The 16,362-nt window shown below is 36.7% G+C and overlaps 1 protein-coding gene across 4 annotated transcripts in view; it reads right to left on the minus strand.

The window, feature by feature from the left end:
* Positions 1-16,362, minus strand: part of LOC122806216 (bile acid receptor-like) — a 428,707-nt gene that overhangs the window by 65,110 nt on the left and 347,235 nt on the right. For 3 of the 4 annotated variants that reach the window (XM_044076450.1, XM_044076451.1, XM_044076452.1), the window contains 4 exons: positions 13,041-13,088; positions 11,414-11,542; positions 2,157-2,276; positions 502-615 (listed from right to left, as the gene is read on the minus strand). In XM_044076450.1, coding sequence (XP_043932385.1) covers positions 502-615; positions 2,157-2,276; positions 11,414-11,542; positions 13,041-13,088 — 411 coding nt within the window. The remainder of the gene's footprint in view (positions 1-501; positions 616-2,156; positions 2,277-11,413; positions 11,543-13,040; positions 13,089-16,362) is intronic. The other variant, XM_044076453.1, reaches the window with a different exon arrangement.

Here is a 16,362-nt window from a genome sequence, read left to right on the forward strand (position 1 = left end):
GCAAACCAGACATGTCTTCCACAAAGAAATCCAGACAAGATACAGTGTGTTAGCCTTGTATTTTTACCTTTGAGGCTGAAGTATGATGGAAAGGAGTCTTAACAGCTACCCCTCAACTCTCAGAATTATACGGCCAAACCTGTGTCCAGACTTTATACAGGAACCTTTACTGAGAATAAGGATATCAGGCCAGTGCTGGAATGGAACAGTCAGTGCCAGATACATGGTAATGGATAGATCAGTAAGGGGAGTGGGCAGGAGATGGTACTCCCAACACAACCACCACATAAATCAGTAAGTAGAGGCAGTAAAACACAACAAAGTTACATATATAACTGGTATGAAAGTGCAACTCTGCTTTGTTATTTATGCTGTCTGAAGTAGCATTCTTTTGTGCTTTTTGCTTATGTGTTAAAACTGTCCAAACTAAAACATTTTTTCAGTTAAAACATAGCAACATAAAGACATTTTAATGTAATAGAAGTAGGGGTAGGTAATTACCAGAGGAAAGGATGGTGGTAGCAGCAAGAAGAGCATATTCTGTTTCACTGACATTTAATTCACCCATACTTCTGTAGAAATTAAACATTGGTGCAATAAGGTCCTCAGCTACACCTAATGAACAAATTGCAAGAGTTAAAAAATATAAATTATAACACCATCTCAGTTACTTTATTCAAAAGATGAATGCAACAACATGGTGGAAGTTTCGACATGCTATTTTACATAGTCCATAAGCTTATCAAATTAATTTTTTATCAGATGGGTCACATAACCATACAATAAATACATATGCATTGATCTTTGTTCATCAGACAAAAAAGTATAACTGGTAACAGAGCTCATGTAATGTGATACTCTGCACCAGGAACATGGCAACATTTGCATTCCAAATTCATAACAGTCCTGACACAATGAACCAGTCAAACCTCTCCCAACAGGCACCGTAGACATATGTTGTAGGATATGAGCAGACACAACCAGTGTCAGAAACCCAAGGTGGTTAAGCAAGATATGAACAGTTATGTCTACTGCTGAATATGGATGGGCCCTAATGCATTCAAATGATGAACATTTACACGTTGCTTTTTACTTTGTCTTTGCCTCCATGTCTGCTGGCTCTGATCAAAAAATAAGTGAAGATGTATAACATTAGTCATAACAAATAACTTTTGACATTGCTTAATGAGTAGAAGTGGTATTACTATGGATTAAAGGGAATAATAATTTAGGGTGGCATGTTTTACGTTAAATATCTTTGAAGGTGATGAATGTGTAGTAATTATGGCCTCAAGGCCTTTCAGATGTTGACAAGATATCCATTATAAAATTATCTGGAGCCAGAGGAGTAGCTAGCTTTTCCGGCACCTAGACCATTCTGATATGGCACCCCCTCTAAAAAAGCTGTCTGACTATAAGAGCAAAAAAAAAGCTTTTCTCTCTTTAAACTGTTGCTACAGTTTATGTACAATGCATACTAAAGTGTTTGTTATACAAAAAAAAATTATTTTGGTTTAAACTCTAGCTAACAGTTAATACACTTAATGCACACAGAGTTTTAATGCTCTTAACTTATTAAAAAATTCTTTCAATCTGTAACAAATTGCTTGCTACATTTGTGTAATGAGAAATTAATGCCAGTAATGCAGTGATGACCTATCAGAATTTGCTGATCGCTCCACTAGCATTTTGAGACCTGCACAACTCCCTCCTTTTCCTATCTTGCTGTGCTGCTGTCTGGAGCAAACAGGGTTGCCACAACAAGAGGCAGTAAGACTGATGAGAGTATTCCTAAAGTACTGATATGGTTTTATAAAAGCAACCTATAACAAAACATGAAAATTTGTGACCCAGAATATTCAGCTGGTAAGATATTCAAACTAAAGAGGCAGATAACTAAAACATACATGGGCAGCTGCTACTGCTCATCCATTGATTATAGCTGCCATGGAACATTACCATACAAGGTGAAAAGTAAAGTTAATATTTGAAAATACAAATTCAGACCTACTTAAATAAGAAGAATATTTCATATTATTATTTTTGAATTAACTTGGTGTTAGGAGTTACATAACTTATAAAATCTGCATTTTTCTTCATGTTCCTTACAATTGTATTTATTCTTCTGTTAAATGAAAAAATATAGTCTTCCATACCATATTTAGTATCGACTTTATTTGTAACATCAGTATGAATATAGTCTGCATGTAAAGCTTCACTTTGATCGAAGCCATCACTGTGGAAACATTCTGTGAACCCAGAATAAACACCATGGCCTGTAACAAAATCATATTTGTATTAATATGGTTGATCATTTCACAAGAATGCATGTATTATGTTATTCATTCTTTCATCTTTGTAATGATAGTAAAATTTCCTTTATGACTGGTCGTATATGCGTGCATATGTGTGTGTGTGTGTGTGTGTGTGTGTGTGTGTGTGTGTGTGTGTGTGTGTGTATGTGTCTCACACACACATACACACACACACACACACACACACACACACACACACACACACACACACACACACACACACACACACACACACACACACAAAATGTATTTATTCATTTGGTTACAACTCAAAATATAAGAAGGTTTTTGTGACTGCTCAAAACACAGTACACATAATTCACTGAATGCACATTTTTGAGAATCTAATAATGCTGAATTAAGGTTTTATATAGTGTAGGTAGGAGTGTGCAGGAAAATGAATGTGTGAGTTTTTGTGGTTTATAGTTAGATAAGAGGATATATATATATATATATATATATATATATATATATATATATATATATAGTACTGTGGAAATTTGTTGTTTTCTGTGTGTTTTGTGTCCTTTTTTTCTTGTGTAGTGTTACTGTTAGGAAAAGGGTTTTTAGTAAAATAATATGCAGGGTTGAGGTTAAGGCTATCACACATTAGTAAGGTAGTACAGGGTGATTCACCCCCCCCCCCCTGCATTACCTTAGTAATGCTTGCAAGCCCTAATCCTAAACCTACCCACATTCATAATCATAACCCTGCACCTAACCTTAGAAAAACCCTTTCAATAACACTACCACTATACATGACAGCTTGGACACACACACACACACACACACACACACACACACACACACACACACACACACACACACACACTAAACAACAGACACTAAACAACAGACATGCACTACACTAAATCTGTCCCATTATTTAACCCTTACTTTAACCCTAACACACCTACACTCGCAGAAACATTCCTACCCCAATACTGAAACCTTCAGAATATCTGAAAGTTTTGGCATTAGTTTCCCAAACCCACATTAAACTTACCCACATGAATTTGATGTTCTGTTCATCTGAAATTTTAAAATGTCAGTGAATGTAACACAACTGCATTTCACAGTCACTCATTTTTGATGAGCTGCTGATTCAACGGTGTGAATGACAATCATATATGCCTATATAAAGAGAATTATTTTATACTTCATATACACATGTTCCACCATATTTAAACACTTTCACAATAAAGTGGGTACAGGTAAGTCAGAAAGGACTTCCATAACTAACAAAGATATAGGTAATCTCCAAACACTTAACCCTATTCAGTTTGGATTTGTCACAGGGAGATCATGCCTGTTAAACCTGGTGGACCTCTTCAAGACAGTCACCAAGGCCCTGGAGAAGGGGAAATCTGTGCATACAGCCTACCTAGACTTAGCCAAGGCTTTTGACACTATCCCCCACTCAGGTATCATTGACAAACTCATCCAGCAAGGGGTTGGAATGGAGAGATGAAGGGTCCGAATGGAGAGATAAGGGGTTGAATGGAGAGATGGGGGGTCCAAATGGAGACATGGGGGGGTCTGAATGGAGAGATGGGGTCCGAATGGAGAGATGATAAGTTAGCAAGCAAAGGAGAGTAGTAGTGCTGAAACTGAATTCATCCTTAAGTCTTGGTGAGTACCTTCATGAGGTGGACCCTGCTTTTCACAAAATCTCACCAAGACAACACTGATATATGTAGACTGTATTTATATTGCATATATCATGGACAGAAGTAGGTCAAAAATTAAAAAGGATAGCTGGATGCACAAGACCCAGGATAAAAAAGTGCTTAATCCTGGCAGGTGTACTGGTGCCAGGACTGGAAAAAATGACAGTGTAGAATTCTCAAAATACGGAAACATTCCTACAATGGGGCCAGGCCAGACCCAGTGGAAGGATGCTCCCCCTGTTGTAGAAAGAAGTAGCAGTCCACAGAAATCACAAAAAATGATAGGCCAAAGAAGAGCCATAAAGACGATAGAGTTGACTATTGAGGATAAGAAAGAAATTATATATTACTGCTATTATGCAAAAAGCCCAGAATTTCCAGACACAAGATATACAAAAAGATTAAGATAGAAATTAAAGGAAATTAAAATACTTCCACAAGGAAAACTGTCAGAAGCCTCAAATAAAAAATTGTGTTCATTAATATAACAAATTTGTGAAAAATAGTACATAGACCAAGAAACTTTGATCTGTTTGGAAAAAGAAGCATCTAAGGAAGGGTGAAAATATAAACAAAACCTAGAGATTTTTAAAAAGTATAAAAAAGAAATCTGGACATGAAATAAAGAAAACAATATCACAAAGACGGATTGTAGAAAAGAAGATTAGTAAAGCAGAAGTAAAAAAAAATAGAAGTTGAAGTTATGGAGTGCCTGCAAAGTGAAGGATTTGGTATAGAAGGTCTAACACTGGTTTTATCACAGCATGATGGAACGAGTCTCCAAAGTAAGGAGAAACAGGAAGATTAGGAGACATCAGAAGAAGAAATATGGACATGGGAAAGAAAAAGAATTTTATTATCGTGTAATATCTCTGCAAAGGAGAAAGCAAAAGTAACCAATACAAAAAGAGCAGCACCAAAGATATTTGAAGAGAAATACAGGCAAAGGCATCTGGACTTGGAAAACTTTACAATACAAAAAATAAGAAGACAAAGAGGAAAAGTAGAAAAGTAGAGTAGTAATGGAGAAGCTAAAGAAATAGAAACTGAGTTTATGGAGTACCTGCAAAGTAAACGATTCAGTGTAGAAAATCTAATTCAGAAAGCACCACAACAGGATAGATTAATGGACATCCAAATTAAGGGGAAACCAGTGGAATGGGAAGCAATTGGTCAGGTGCCATATGAAGATATTTTGGAGCCTTCCACAGTAAATGAATATAAATGTTCACTTGAAGCTGGACAGCAAGGGAAGGAACAGGAAAGAGCAATGGATGGCACAGGATGAAACTGAAGAGAATGTGCCATAGAAAGATGTTATAGAACTTTCTATAGAATGCCCACAAGAAATGGAAAAAAAAGTGCCTTCAGTTTAAAAGAAAATGAGCTAAAGAGTTGCTTGATTTAATAGAGATAGGTAGACATATTAAGATCAGTGAAAGAAATAGACTGCAGAAGGTCAACAAAACCCAACAAGTCAGAAGTTTGATAAAACAAATGAACATTGTAATTGGGACTGTCCATAGAGATCCATGCAATATAACAGAACTAAACAGGATATATTACTGTGCAGCTAAATTAATAACTGATAAAGTTCTATCACAAGAACACAGGGTGGTGAGGGAAAGGAAGGGGAGAAATTGAATACCATCATTGAAGTATCACATAGAGAAAACTATAAAGCAGTTAATACAAGAAATGTCACTGTTAGAAGAGTATAAAAGAGGGAACAGGTCAATAAAACACTTAGAAAGATAGACGTGATGAAAGCAATGCACAGTATTAGAAAAGATCAGCATCTACCATGCACTATCAGAAATAAACTAAAAATCTTAGCACAGGTGGAAAAACTTAGAGGATATACAGATAAATATAAAGGAACAGTACAAAATAAGCAATTTACTGATGACCCAAAACAGTTTTATAGAGACTTGGGAAACAAGGTAAAAGGAATTGAAAGACCACCAAAAAAAGGAGAAATATATATATTTTGGATAAGTATTTATGAAGATCCTGTGGAGCATAACAAAGATCCTAAATGGATAGAAGAAGTAAAATAAAGAATAAGAAGTTTAAAAGTATAGAATATGAAATGGGATGAAGTAATAGCCAGAGAGATTGAAACAAAATTAAGAAAAGCCTCTAATTGGAAAACCCCAGGCCCAGATGCAGTACCTAACTTCTGGTTAAAAGTATAAACATCTTCGTATGAAGATTTAGCCATGAGTAAGAACTATTTATATGTGCACCCTGAACAGACAACAACCTAGCTAACAACAGGAAAAACAATGCTCCTACTTAAGCATGAACCTGCAAGCTACCCTAAACATTGTAGACCAGTAACTTGCCTTCTGACAATGCATAAACTGTTCAGTGGAACTGATGCTAACAGAGTTTACATTCATTTAGAAGAAAACTCAATTACGGTAATAGAACAATAAAAGAAAGTCATATGTAACAAAGGATCATTTCTTGTTGAATATAGTCATAGTGGAGAACTGTAAAAAGGAGAAGAATCTAAGTATGGCATGGACTGACTACAAAAAAGCATTTGATAGTATCCCACATTCATGGATAAAAGAGTGCTTAAAAATGTATAAGATACACCCTTCACTGACTGACTACATTACAGTGACCATGAAACAGAGGCAGACCACTTTGCAATTAAGTCATGATAAAGGACAAATTATTATCCCAGGGATAAAAATTTGAAGGGGGATATTTCAAGGTGACTCTTTGTCACTGCTGCTATTCTGTCTTGCCCTTAACCCGTTAAGCTGTCTACTTAACAGCTACAATTTGGCTCCTAGAAAACAACAATGTAAAGACTTCTCATCTTTTCTTTGTTGATGGTTTAAAATTGTATAGCTCATCAGATGGGGAACTGAAAGCACAACTGCAAGTTGTCAAAACTTTTTCAGATGATATAAGAATGTCATTTGGTCTTGATAAATGTGCAAAAGCAACCTTTAAAGCAGGAAAACTGCAGCACCAAGAAAACATCAGTTTGGGACAAGAATGTGATATAAAAGGACCTGAGCAAGAGGGAGTGAATAAATAATTGAGAATTGATGAAGTATCAACAATAAAATGTGAACAAAGGTGATTAAAACTTAGTAAGCAATATTTGAGAAGACTTAAATTAATCCTGAAAACAGCATTGATATCTAGGAACAAAATTCAAGGTATAAACCAATTTGCTCTTCCTGTCCTAACTTGCAGTTTTGGAGTGACTGATTGGCCCCAAAATGTATTGGATAGATTAGACAGGAAAACAAGATGGATGCTTCAGACTCACCAAATGATTTATAAAAATCATTGTATAACCAAGATTATATTTTCCCCGTTCTGAAGAAGGGATGGGCCTCCTTGAAATTGATTACATGTATAAATCTGCAATCATGGGACTGCACATATATCTGCTGACCTCACAAGACCCAAACGTAGAGAAAGTTTTGAAACATGAGGAGAATAAATCTAAGATGACTTATTTGCTTAATCTAGCAGAAACATATCAGCATCAAGCAGGAATAGAAATCAAACCAGAAGTAGATAAAAATCAGACAGCAAATGAATGTGCCAAAAAACAAAAGAAAGAATATAAAGTGAAGGACCAAATGGGAAGGCAAGAAATGTGGAAAGTACATAAATATAGTTGCAAGTATAGAAAACTACTGGAAGAACCTCATGCTGATCAGGATCAAATGCAGGAATAGTTAAGGAGAGGCAAATTCAAACCAAAAGACGAAAGGTTAATACTGGCAGCACAAGACAGTGGGCTACATATTCATTGGTTTACAAAGTCCATTGAACATGTGGGAGAAACAGACAACTGTAGGTTTTATAAAACAGGACTGGAAACAGTTGCACACCTCATTGCTGGTTGTGACATACTAATGGCAGAAGGAATGTATACTGAAAGGCATAATAATGTGGCAAGACTGTTGCATTGGGGATTGTGCAAACATTATGGTATTGAAGTGGCTGAAAAACACTGGAAACATGAGCCATAAAGCATCATAGAAAATGATGATGTTTACATCACATGGGATCACCCATTAACAACAGTTCAAAAGATAGATGCTAGAAAAGTGGATATAGTTGTCCGTGAAAAGAAGACAAAATTAGCATTGATCACTGAAATTGCCACACCCAATGACTACAGTGTCTTGCATACAGAGAGACACAAAGTAATAAAATATCAGGATTTGAAGGCAGAAACAAGAGCAACGTGGAAGAAAGATACCCAGGCAGTTCCAATAGTAGTAGGAGCAATGGGTCTTAAGAAAAAAATCTACAAATCGTGCTTAGATATGCTACCAATCCACGTAACCCCATATGAATTGCAGAAGGAGTCATTACCAGAACATTATGGGTACTGCGAAGATCAGTTCTGGCTGACATCAAATATTGAAAGAATACTAATTTCATGAACTTTAATCATACTTTGACTTAGGAATGGGGTCCACTCCCATCATGGTATTACAAACCCAAAAGACTTGGAGAAATTAAAAAAAAAACTAGGTATCAACCCTTATATCATTAGATGGGTAGCTAACTGGCTCACTGACAGAACACATATAGTCAAAATAAGGGAATCCACCTCCAACAGCAGACCTGTAACCAGTCATGTCCCACAGGGATCAGTCCTAGGACCTCTACTGTTTGGAATCTATTTCTCTGAAGTACAAGCAAAAATTGAAGGTCTATGGCTGCCAAAGTTTGCTGATGACTGCAAACTGGGAGCGGTCAAAGCATCTCCAAAGGATGTCAATATCCTACAAGAGGGTCTTACACAAATAAATGATTGGCCAAAGTCATGGCCTTAAACTCAATGTAAAAAAATGTACTATCATCCCTTTCAGTAAGATCAATGTTCCTGCTACCTACCACGTCAATGGCAACACCCTAAGCATGCACTCAGTGGTGAGAGACCTGGGCATACAGGTTGACAGCAACCTTACCTTTGATCACCATGTCTCAACAGTGATAAGAAGGGCATTCTCTATTACTCATCTCATAAATAAAGGCATTGTCTCCAGAAAAAAAAAGAAGTTATAACCTTCCTGTACTCTTCCCCTCATCAGGCCAATCTGGTGGACTTCTTTGAGACAGTTACCAAGGCTATAGACGAGGGAAAGGTGGTACACATAGCTTATCTACACCTCGATAAGGCCTTCGACACCATTCCCCATTCTGGTATTATAGACAACTCACCAGCCTGAACATAAACCCCTACATCACAAGATGGATTGCCAACTGGCTCACGGACAGAACCCACATGGTGAGAGTTGTGGGAGCTAGGTCCGACTCTAAACCAGTTACAAGTGGTGTTCCCCAGGGCTCAGTCCTAGGACCCCTCCTATTCGGCATATACTTCTCAAAGGTACAGGCAAGCACAGGAGGACTATGGTTGACCAAGTTCGTAGACAACTGCAATCTAGGGGCTATAATTGACTTTCTGGCTGACACAGACATCCTCCAAAAGGGTCTCACTGAGACGGATACCTGGTGTCAAAATCATGGCCTCAAGCTAAACGCCAAAAAGTGCACAGTCATCCCCTTTGGAAAACACAAAGTACCCACAAACTACCACATAGGTGGTAGTCCCCCTAAATACGGAAGATGTAATAAGGGATCTGGGGACCCAAGTAGACAGTAATCTCACCTTTGATAATCACATTGCCAAAGTGGTTAGAAAAATCCTTCTACGTGGCCCACCTAATCACAAAAGGGTTCGCATCCAGATCAAAAGAGGTCATTGTGCCCCTCTACTCATCAGTCATCAGACCCATCATAGAGTACAATGCCCTATTTGGGATGTACCTTACAAGACACCTGCAACAGGATCACTGGCCTCAAACAGATGCCCTATGCAGCTCGACTGAAGAAACTCCAGCTGTACTCGGTTGCATACCGCCTACTCAGAGGTGATCTCTGCCTGACATACAAGGCCATGTCCAACCCAGAATTGATGGACATGCATCACCTAAAGAAAACCTTATCCCCTCGAGCAACATACTCTAGGGATCTAAACCTCACCACAACAATAAATAGGATGTGCTGGAGGGATAGATTCCCATCCCAGAGACTTCCAATGCTTTGGAACAAGATCCCAATGTACATTAGGCAGAGCTCCTCGCTAACACTCTTCAAAAGAAACCTTGACGAGTAGATGGGAAACAGAAAGTTTACCTCAGGAATCACTTCAGTGGCTCTGCTGGACAGATGCACAGGGAACTAATCTAAGGGGGCGGCGAAAGCCAATACATTCTGGCTAGGCTTATAAATGCCTTCGGGCAGATAGCCTAGTATCTACCTATGAACCTATGAACCTATTTGAAGAACAGCATATAATAAAGGACATTATTCAGTATGGAGACAGGTGATGTGAACAATGGCTGTAGGTGATGATCACTGTTTATGTGACACCCCAACATTGCCAATGCCAATGTTTACTCAGTATGGAGACAGTACAGGAGTCTTCACTGGATCACTGATGTCCATTATCATCAAGAGCCAGTATATATTTATCTATTTAATTTAACTAGTGGGTAGCCCTCCTGGAGTATTTTAGTTCATTTTAAAGGGGAGAACTGCAGTGAAAGCTAAGACAATTCTGAATAACTGAATTTTAATTTATTCAGTAGTAGCACAAAGAAATATTATCTAAGTAGAATTAAATTACAAAGGTTAACCACATCTTTGCTTTTTGCATACCTTTTTAACAGATGCAATGCCTTCCACCCCAGTAAACTAAAGTGATGTCATTATTTTCTGTTTCTTCCATTTTTGTTGTTATGCAGCTTTTGACACCTGGATTCACTATATGCTTAGTTTCTTATCACATGACACTTTCCCTAAGTGATCCCTGAATTTACTATATGCTCAGTTTCTCATCATATAACATTTCCCCTTAATAATTCACAGCATAAATGCATTGTGTACGTTTAACAGATTACTATAAAAATACTTTTTAATGCTTGTTAATGACTGTGGTATTACTGAATTATTGTCTGTTACAGAATTAAACTGAACAAGAAATGCAAGCAATAAAAAATATCAAATATATTGTAAAGAGAAGATATTTACTTAAATGGTGTAAATGTAATGAACTACTCTGAAGGAAAAAAGGGCTGACTCAAAGGAAATAATATTTTAATATGTACAGTTGCTTCTACTTTAATACAAGTGACTACTTTAATCTGTGGTTACATTTGCTTTTATGTTTTAAAAGTTGTTTATGGATTTTTTTTCTTGCTTAGAAAGCAATCTATTTATTCATGTTTAAGACAAACTTAAGAAACAGACAAATTTTAATGACGCCTGCCCAACAAACAAAGATTCATTATTAGGCAGTAAGAAATTTGGTTCATATTTATTTACACCATGACATATTTTGACATTTATAATAAATGTACAGCTTACTTTTGCTTACTGTAAGTGAATCATCTCTGACACGTTGGTTATATATCTGAGCTGAATGTAGAAACATAGCTTCAACTGTGGAACCTTTCAGTAATGCAATCTGATCTTCACGATCCAGTCTTTGAAATCCTTGAAGAAAAATGTGTTATTGAAATACTCATACTAAGTGAAATACATTTTACATTAGTAATTCTAGGAAAAGCATTTTAATTGAGGACTTAAATTCCTGACAGGCTATATCAGGCAGTTGGTCATTAACCATCCCTGAAGTTCTGTGCTAGGATGTTGATGGTGGCATTTATTCCCTCAGATTAAAAGGCAGCTAGACTATGTCGATATTAAAATTCTGCAATGGGATTTATATAGAACTTTAAAGTTTAGTGGTGCATATATTGTAGGTGTGAGCCAGGGTGCTCCAAAATGCCATATGTGAAAGCCAATAGTGCACATGCATTTTGCTTTTGGGAATGGACTGAGTATGTTACAGGAAATTGTAGTGATTTGTTAGTTTACTAATACAGGAGAAATGTACTGATGCTGAGGAACACTTTTGTGTAATTACAGCCATATGAAAAGAAAAAGCAAAGCATTTAAACAAAGTTGTAGGCTATGCAGTGATAATGGCCATTTTGTGAAGTGTGTAAGAAACAAAATATTTGTTTCACAAAATTTGAATCCTATTGAATATAAAGTTGAAAAAGAAAATATGTGCTTGACTACAGTACGAATGCATAAACAGACTGCAGTAAAAGGCGTAGAAAATGCTGAGGATGGTTGTTCAGAAAAGCTTATACTTCAAGGCAAAAACATTACTTTCATGCTAAATAAGGAAGAGAATGCAATATTTTAGCAGAATATACATTTAAAGCACTGATGTTTTCAGGCACTGTGTGTAAATCTGCATACACCTTATATTGTAGGAAGAGTGAAGCTTTGAATCAGAGTTTTCATACTTGTGAGTACAAACACATGAAATATAATATTCTGTTTCAACTTTTTTTTTTTTAGAAAATATACTAAATCAGCCAAGTATAGCACATAACTTGGCATATGAGAAGCTTGACATGGTGAAGAGAATTCACAGTACACCAACAGAGGGCAACTCGCACTTTCAAGCTGGTGTCAGCACAAAAAACAGGATGAATGGCAACTTGAATGTTTCTTCTAGACATCTCCAAAAATTTCTTACTAATCCTAGCAGAATTATGGATGAGGTAAGAGTGAGCCCATCTTTTGTAACTTGTAGGAGTAAGGCTTCAGGTATTAGGAACACTTGACTATCCAAACTGCCCTAGGTTGCTAAGTACCACACTCTATCCTATAGTGTGCTGCTCTCCCTCTTTTTATGTCACTGCTGTGTACAGTACTCCAAATATCATCAGATGGTCCCAGGCAGCTTTTTTAAAAAATATCTTTTTACAGGGTTATCAGTAATTTTTTTCATCTCTCACAAATGAAAACTGGTAGATTATGGTGTTGCCTAGAGTTTTTTGCTGTTAAGTTCATTAAGCTCAAAATTTTCCTGTTAGAATCTATATTTAGTTTTTTTGGGCATAGCCCCACCTTAATGCCTTGACCATTATGGGCTGGCACACTATTACTTCATTAGGCTATTTTAAGTCTTTACCATTGTCTTTTTCACCAGTGTTTGTTCTGGTTATTTGGATGTTGCCATCTATTAAACAGAGAGAGAGAAAAAGATTTTTATTGCTGTTAAATGTGTGTTCCAGTTTTTTTTGAAACATTTCTTTATTTATACAAAACAATTCCATAACATGTTTTATCATTTTTGGCACATATTCATAGTATCTTTTTATCTGACACAAGCATAATTTTTTCAGCAAGCCAGAAATTCTCCAAACATGATTTACTGATGTTAAAAGAAAACAGAGGAGTAAAATGGAATAGAAACTACATAAATTAGCATGCTCTTCTGCTAGTTCCAACTAATTCCTTTCTTTACATGATGTGTCTCTATTTACTACCCATTTTGGTAATTATCCTCTTCCACTGTCACATTAAATAAATAGTTTTAGAGACATCCTAAGCTCTTTTCATCCTGTCAAGGTAGGTTATCCATACCTCCCACTTCTTAGGTGTTTTATGTCCTATTCCTCGATTTACTTGCTCTTCTTCCTTAAAGCTTCAACTAGACTGATGAAATTAATTCTTCTGCTCTTCGAGGCTCATGGCTCTTCTGCTTTCTCATTACTGCTTTTTGCCCAGTAATATTAACCAATATAATACTTTCCAGGTAAGAAATCTCAAGACCCTCCCACATTTGTCTTGTGAAATATAACTCCTTGGTTAAGGGCATATCCTTACCACTTAAGTCTTGTATCATCTTTTCTATATCCTGTTTAAATCCTAACAATGCTCTACTATCCCAAAATATGTGTTGCCATATGCCCTCTTCACATCCATAATTAAGCAAGCAGGTGGAAAACCCTGGTGGGTATATTTAATTCAATCTCAAGGGCATATTGAAAAATTTATACTGACATTTCCACCAAAACATTTTGCATTTCCTTGCTTTTCTAGCTATCCTAGGTATAACCTTTTACAGTTATTGCGCCTCTGTCTGGTTACACATTTGTTGAAGCATTTTCCACTGTTTCTGAAGTTTAAAGTAGTTCTTCTCTTGCTGTTAGAAGAATTTTTCCGTGTGTTGTTAGTACTGCTGAAGGTTTTGCTGTTGGTTACTCTGGTTGGTTGCCCTTATTATATTTGATCATGGTGTGTACATTCCATAGGCACCTGTGAAAGGAGATCTATCCACAGAACTTGCAAGATAAGTGCACAGTTCACTTGTGATTAAGCCTCTCAAGTGTGACATTTGAGAATCGCTTCATTTTTTTTAAAAGAAGAGTAAGTTGCACAAGTGCTAACAAATCTCCTGTTCTTTATCACAGGTGGCATCAAAAAGTTTGAAACCAGCTGTTAAAATAGGTTTCCTTCAAAGTGAATAAAAAGTCTATAACTCTTAACTATAAATGGCACAGAGAAGCCTTCACTATAGTTTTATAGAATCCTTCTGCCACTGGTTCTGTTGTTGCTGATTTAGCAGCCATTAAGGAGATTATCATAACATTACAATTTTGATCACTGAGACATCCATTGCTGACAAATGTCTGGAGGCCTTTTAGTGAGCTCAATGGAAATTTGTCTGGTACCTCTTCCTCTTCCAAATTTTTGTTAAGGGAAAGAGAATCAACTACCACTTATAACCTGCAGTCCAGGATGCCAAAGTTTTCCTTATCAATCCCAGTGTTTTTGGCAAACCCTTGAAAAGGCTAGCATCAGCAAGTATGATTTCAGTTTTAAGTGACCCCCAGCCTCTGTCAGCTATCAAGGCACTGGTGTTGAATTTGACATCAACAGTCTTGGTACCAGTGTTAGCTTTTATATCATTCTCAGTTTTGAAGTTACCATTGTTGATACTTTCGACCCATATCAGAATCCTAGATCACTTCTCAGCCTCAATGCTTTGGTACTAACACTGGACTCTGTTTTGAAATGAGATAAAAAAGAACAGATAGAAATCAGTGTAAGGGGGAACACATGCTGTGGCATGTGCTTTAGCATGGGCAACCTTAAATTTAGGTTAGTAATGTTTGAGTCTGTACCAGTTGATTTGGGGTAATTGTTCCTATTTGCAGGGTTAAACTTCATTTTTTGAAGATGTACATAGTTTTGTTTTTTATTGTAAATGAATAGAGGATGAGGGTGTTTTGAAAATGTATTTAGGTTTTTGTTGAAGGTTTTCATTAAAACAAAATGTCTTGAAAAATGTGGCATAGGTTCAGACTGAGATGAGAAGAAGTGACTGTACAACAGATCAGCCTGCCAAACATTAGAGTGTGCATGTAACACAAAAGTTGGAAATACACATTTAGATAAATGGTCATGTATTATAGGTGGGAACAATAACTTTCTATCATATCGGCTGCACTATTCATATTACCTTTATATGTAAATGGCCTTACAGCTATGGACAAAAAGGAAATAATATTGAATTATATTAAGAAATGTAGAGTCCAGAGTCTGCATGTCCTCCCTGTGGTTGCATGGGTTTCCTCTGGGTGCTCTGGTTTCCTCTCACATCCCAAAGACATGCTGTAGGTGGACTGGACACTCCAAATTGGCCCTAGGCATGAGTGCATGTGCATGTGTGCCTTCTGTGGAAGGTTGGGCACTGAGCTGGCAACTCAACACTATAAAACTCCACTGCCAATCATGAGCGGACAGGTGATCTGCTGTGGCGACCCTTAACTGGGAAAAACCAAAAGAAGAAGAAGAAGATTGCAAATAACAATGTTGCAGGAGATGCATTTGGAAAGAAATGAGCATATGCATTTAACAAAGAAAGGATTTCAGGATGGATAATCAGCAGAATTTCAGGGACAAAGGAAAAGGGGATTAATTATATTACTTACTAGGGGAGCTCCAATTATGATAGAATAGGTAGAAAAAGACAATAATGGTAGACTTATGGTAGTAAGCAGCTATTGGCAATGGAGAAAGATAATGCTGGTGTGTGTTAATATTCCACCAAAACTGCTATTATTGAGCTTTCAGTAGGAACTATTACTTATAAGTGGATACTGGAATTTGATTTTCAATAGTGAGGGTGCATCAGGGACATAGAAGGGAACATTTAACAACAGAGGGTCGATTTATGAAAAAAGTATGAAAATATTTGGTGAGGAAGATGTGAATTCAGTAGAAAGAACTTAGAGATAATATTATTTCCCAAGGTACAATAACTGGGCTAGACTAAACAGAAATTATATTTCACAGGAATATTTGCTTTTAATTGAAAGCTTCAACACACATTCAGTAATTATTGCAGATCACGCACCAATAAAAACTAAGATAAAAATGCAAGGTAATAAAGTAAAAATAAGACACTGGCACTTTCCCACCTACCTGTTGGAAAGAGAGGACCT

This window comes from Protopterus annectens, chromosome 7.part0 (genome assembly GCF_019279795.1).
Source record: "Protopterus annectens isolate FY-2018-M chromosome 7.part0, PAN1.0, whole genome shotgun sequence".
Classification (NCBI taxonomy): Eukaryota; Metazoa; Chordata; order Ceratodontiformes; family Protopteridae; genus Protopterus; species Protopterus annectens.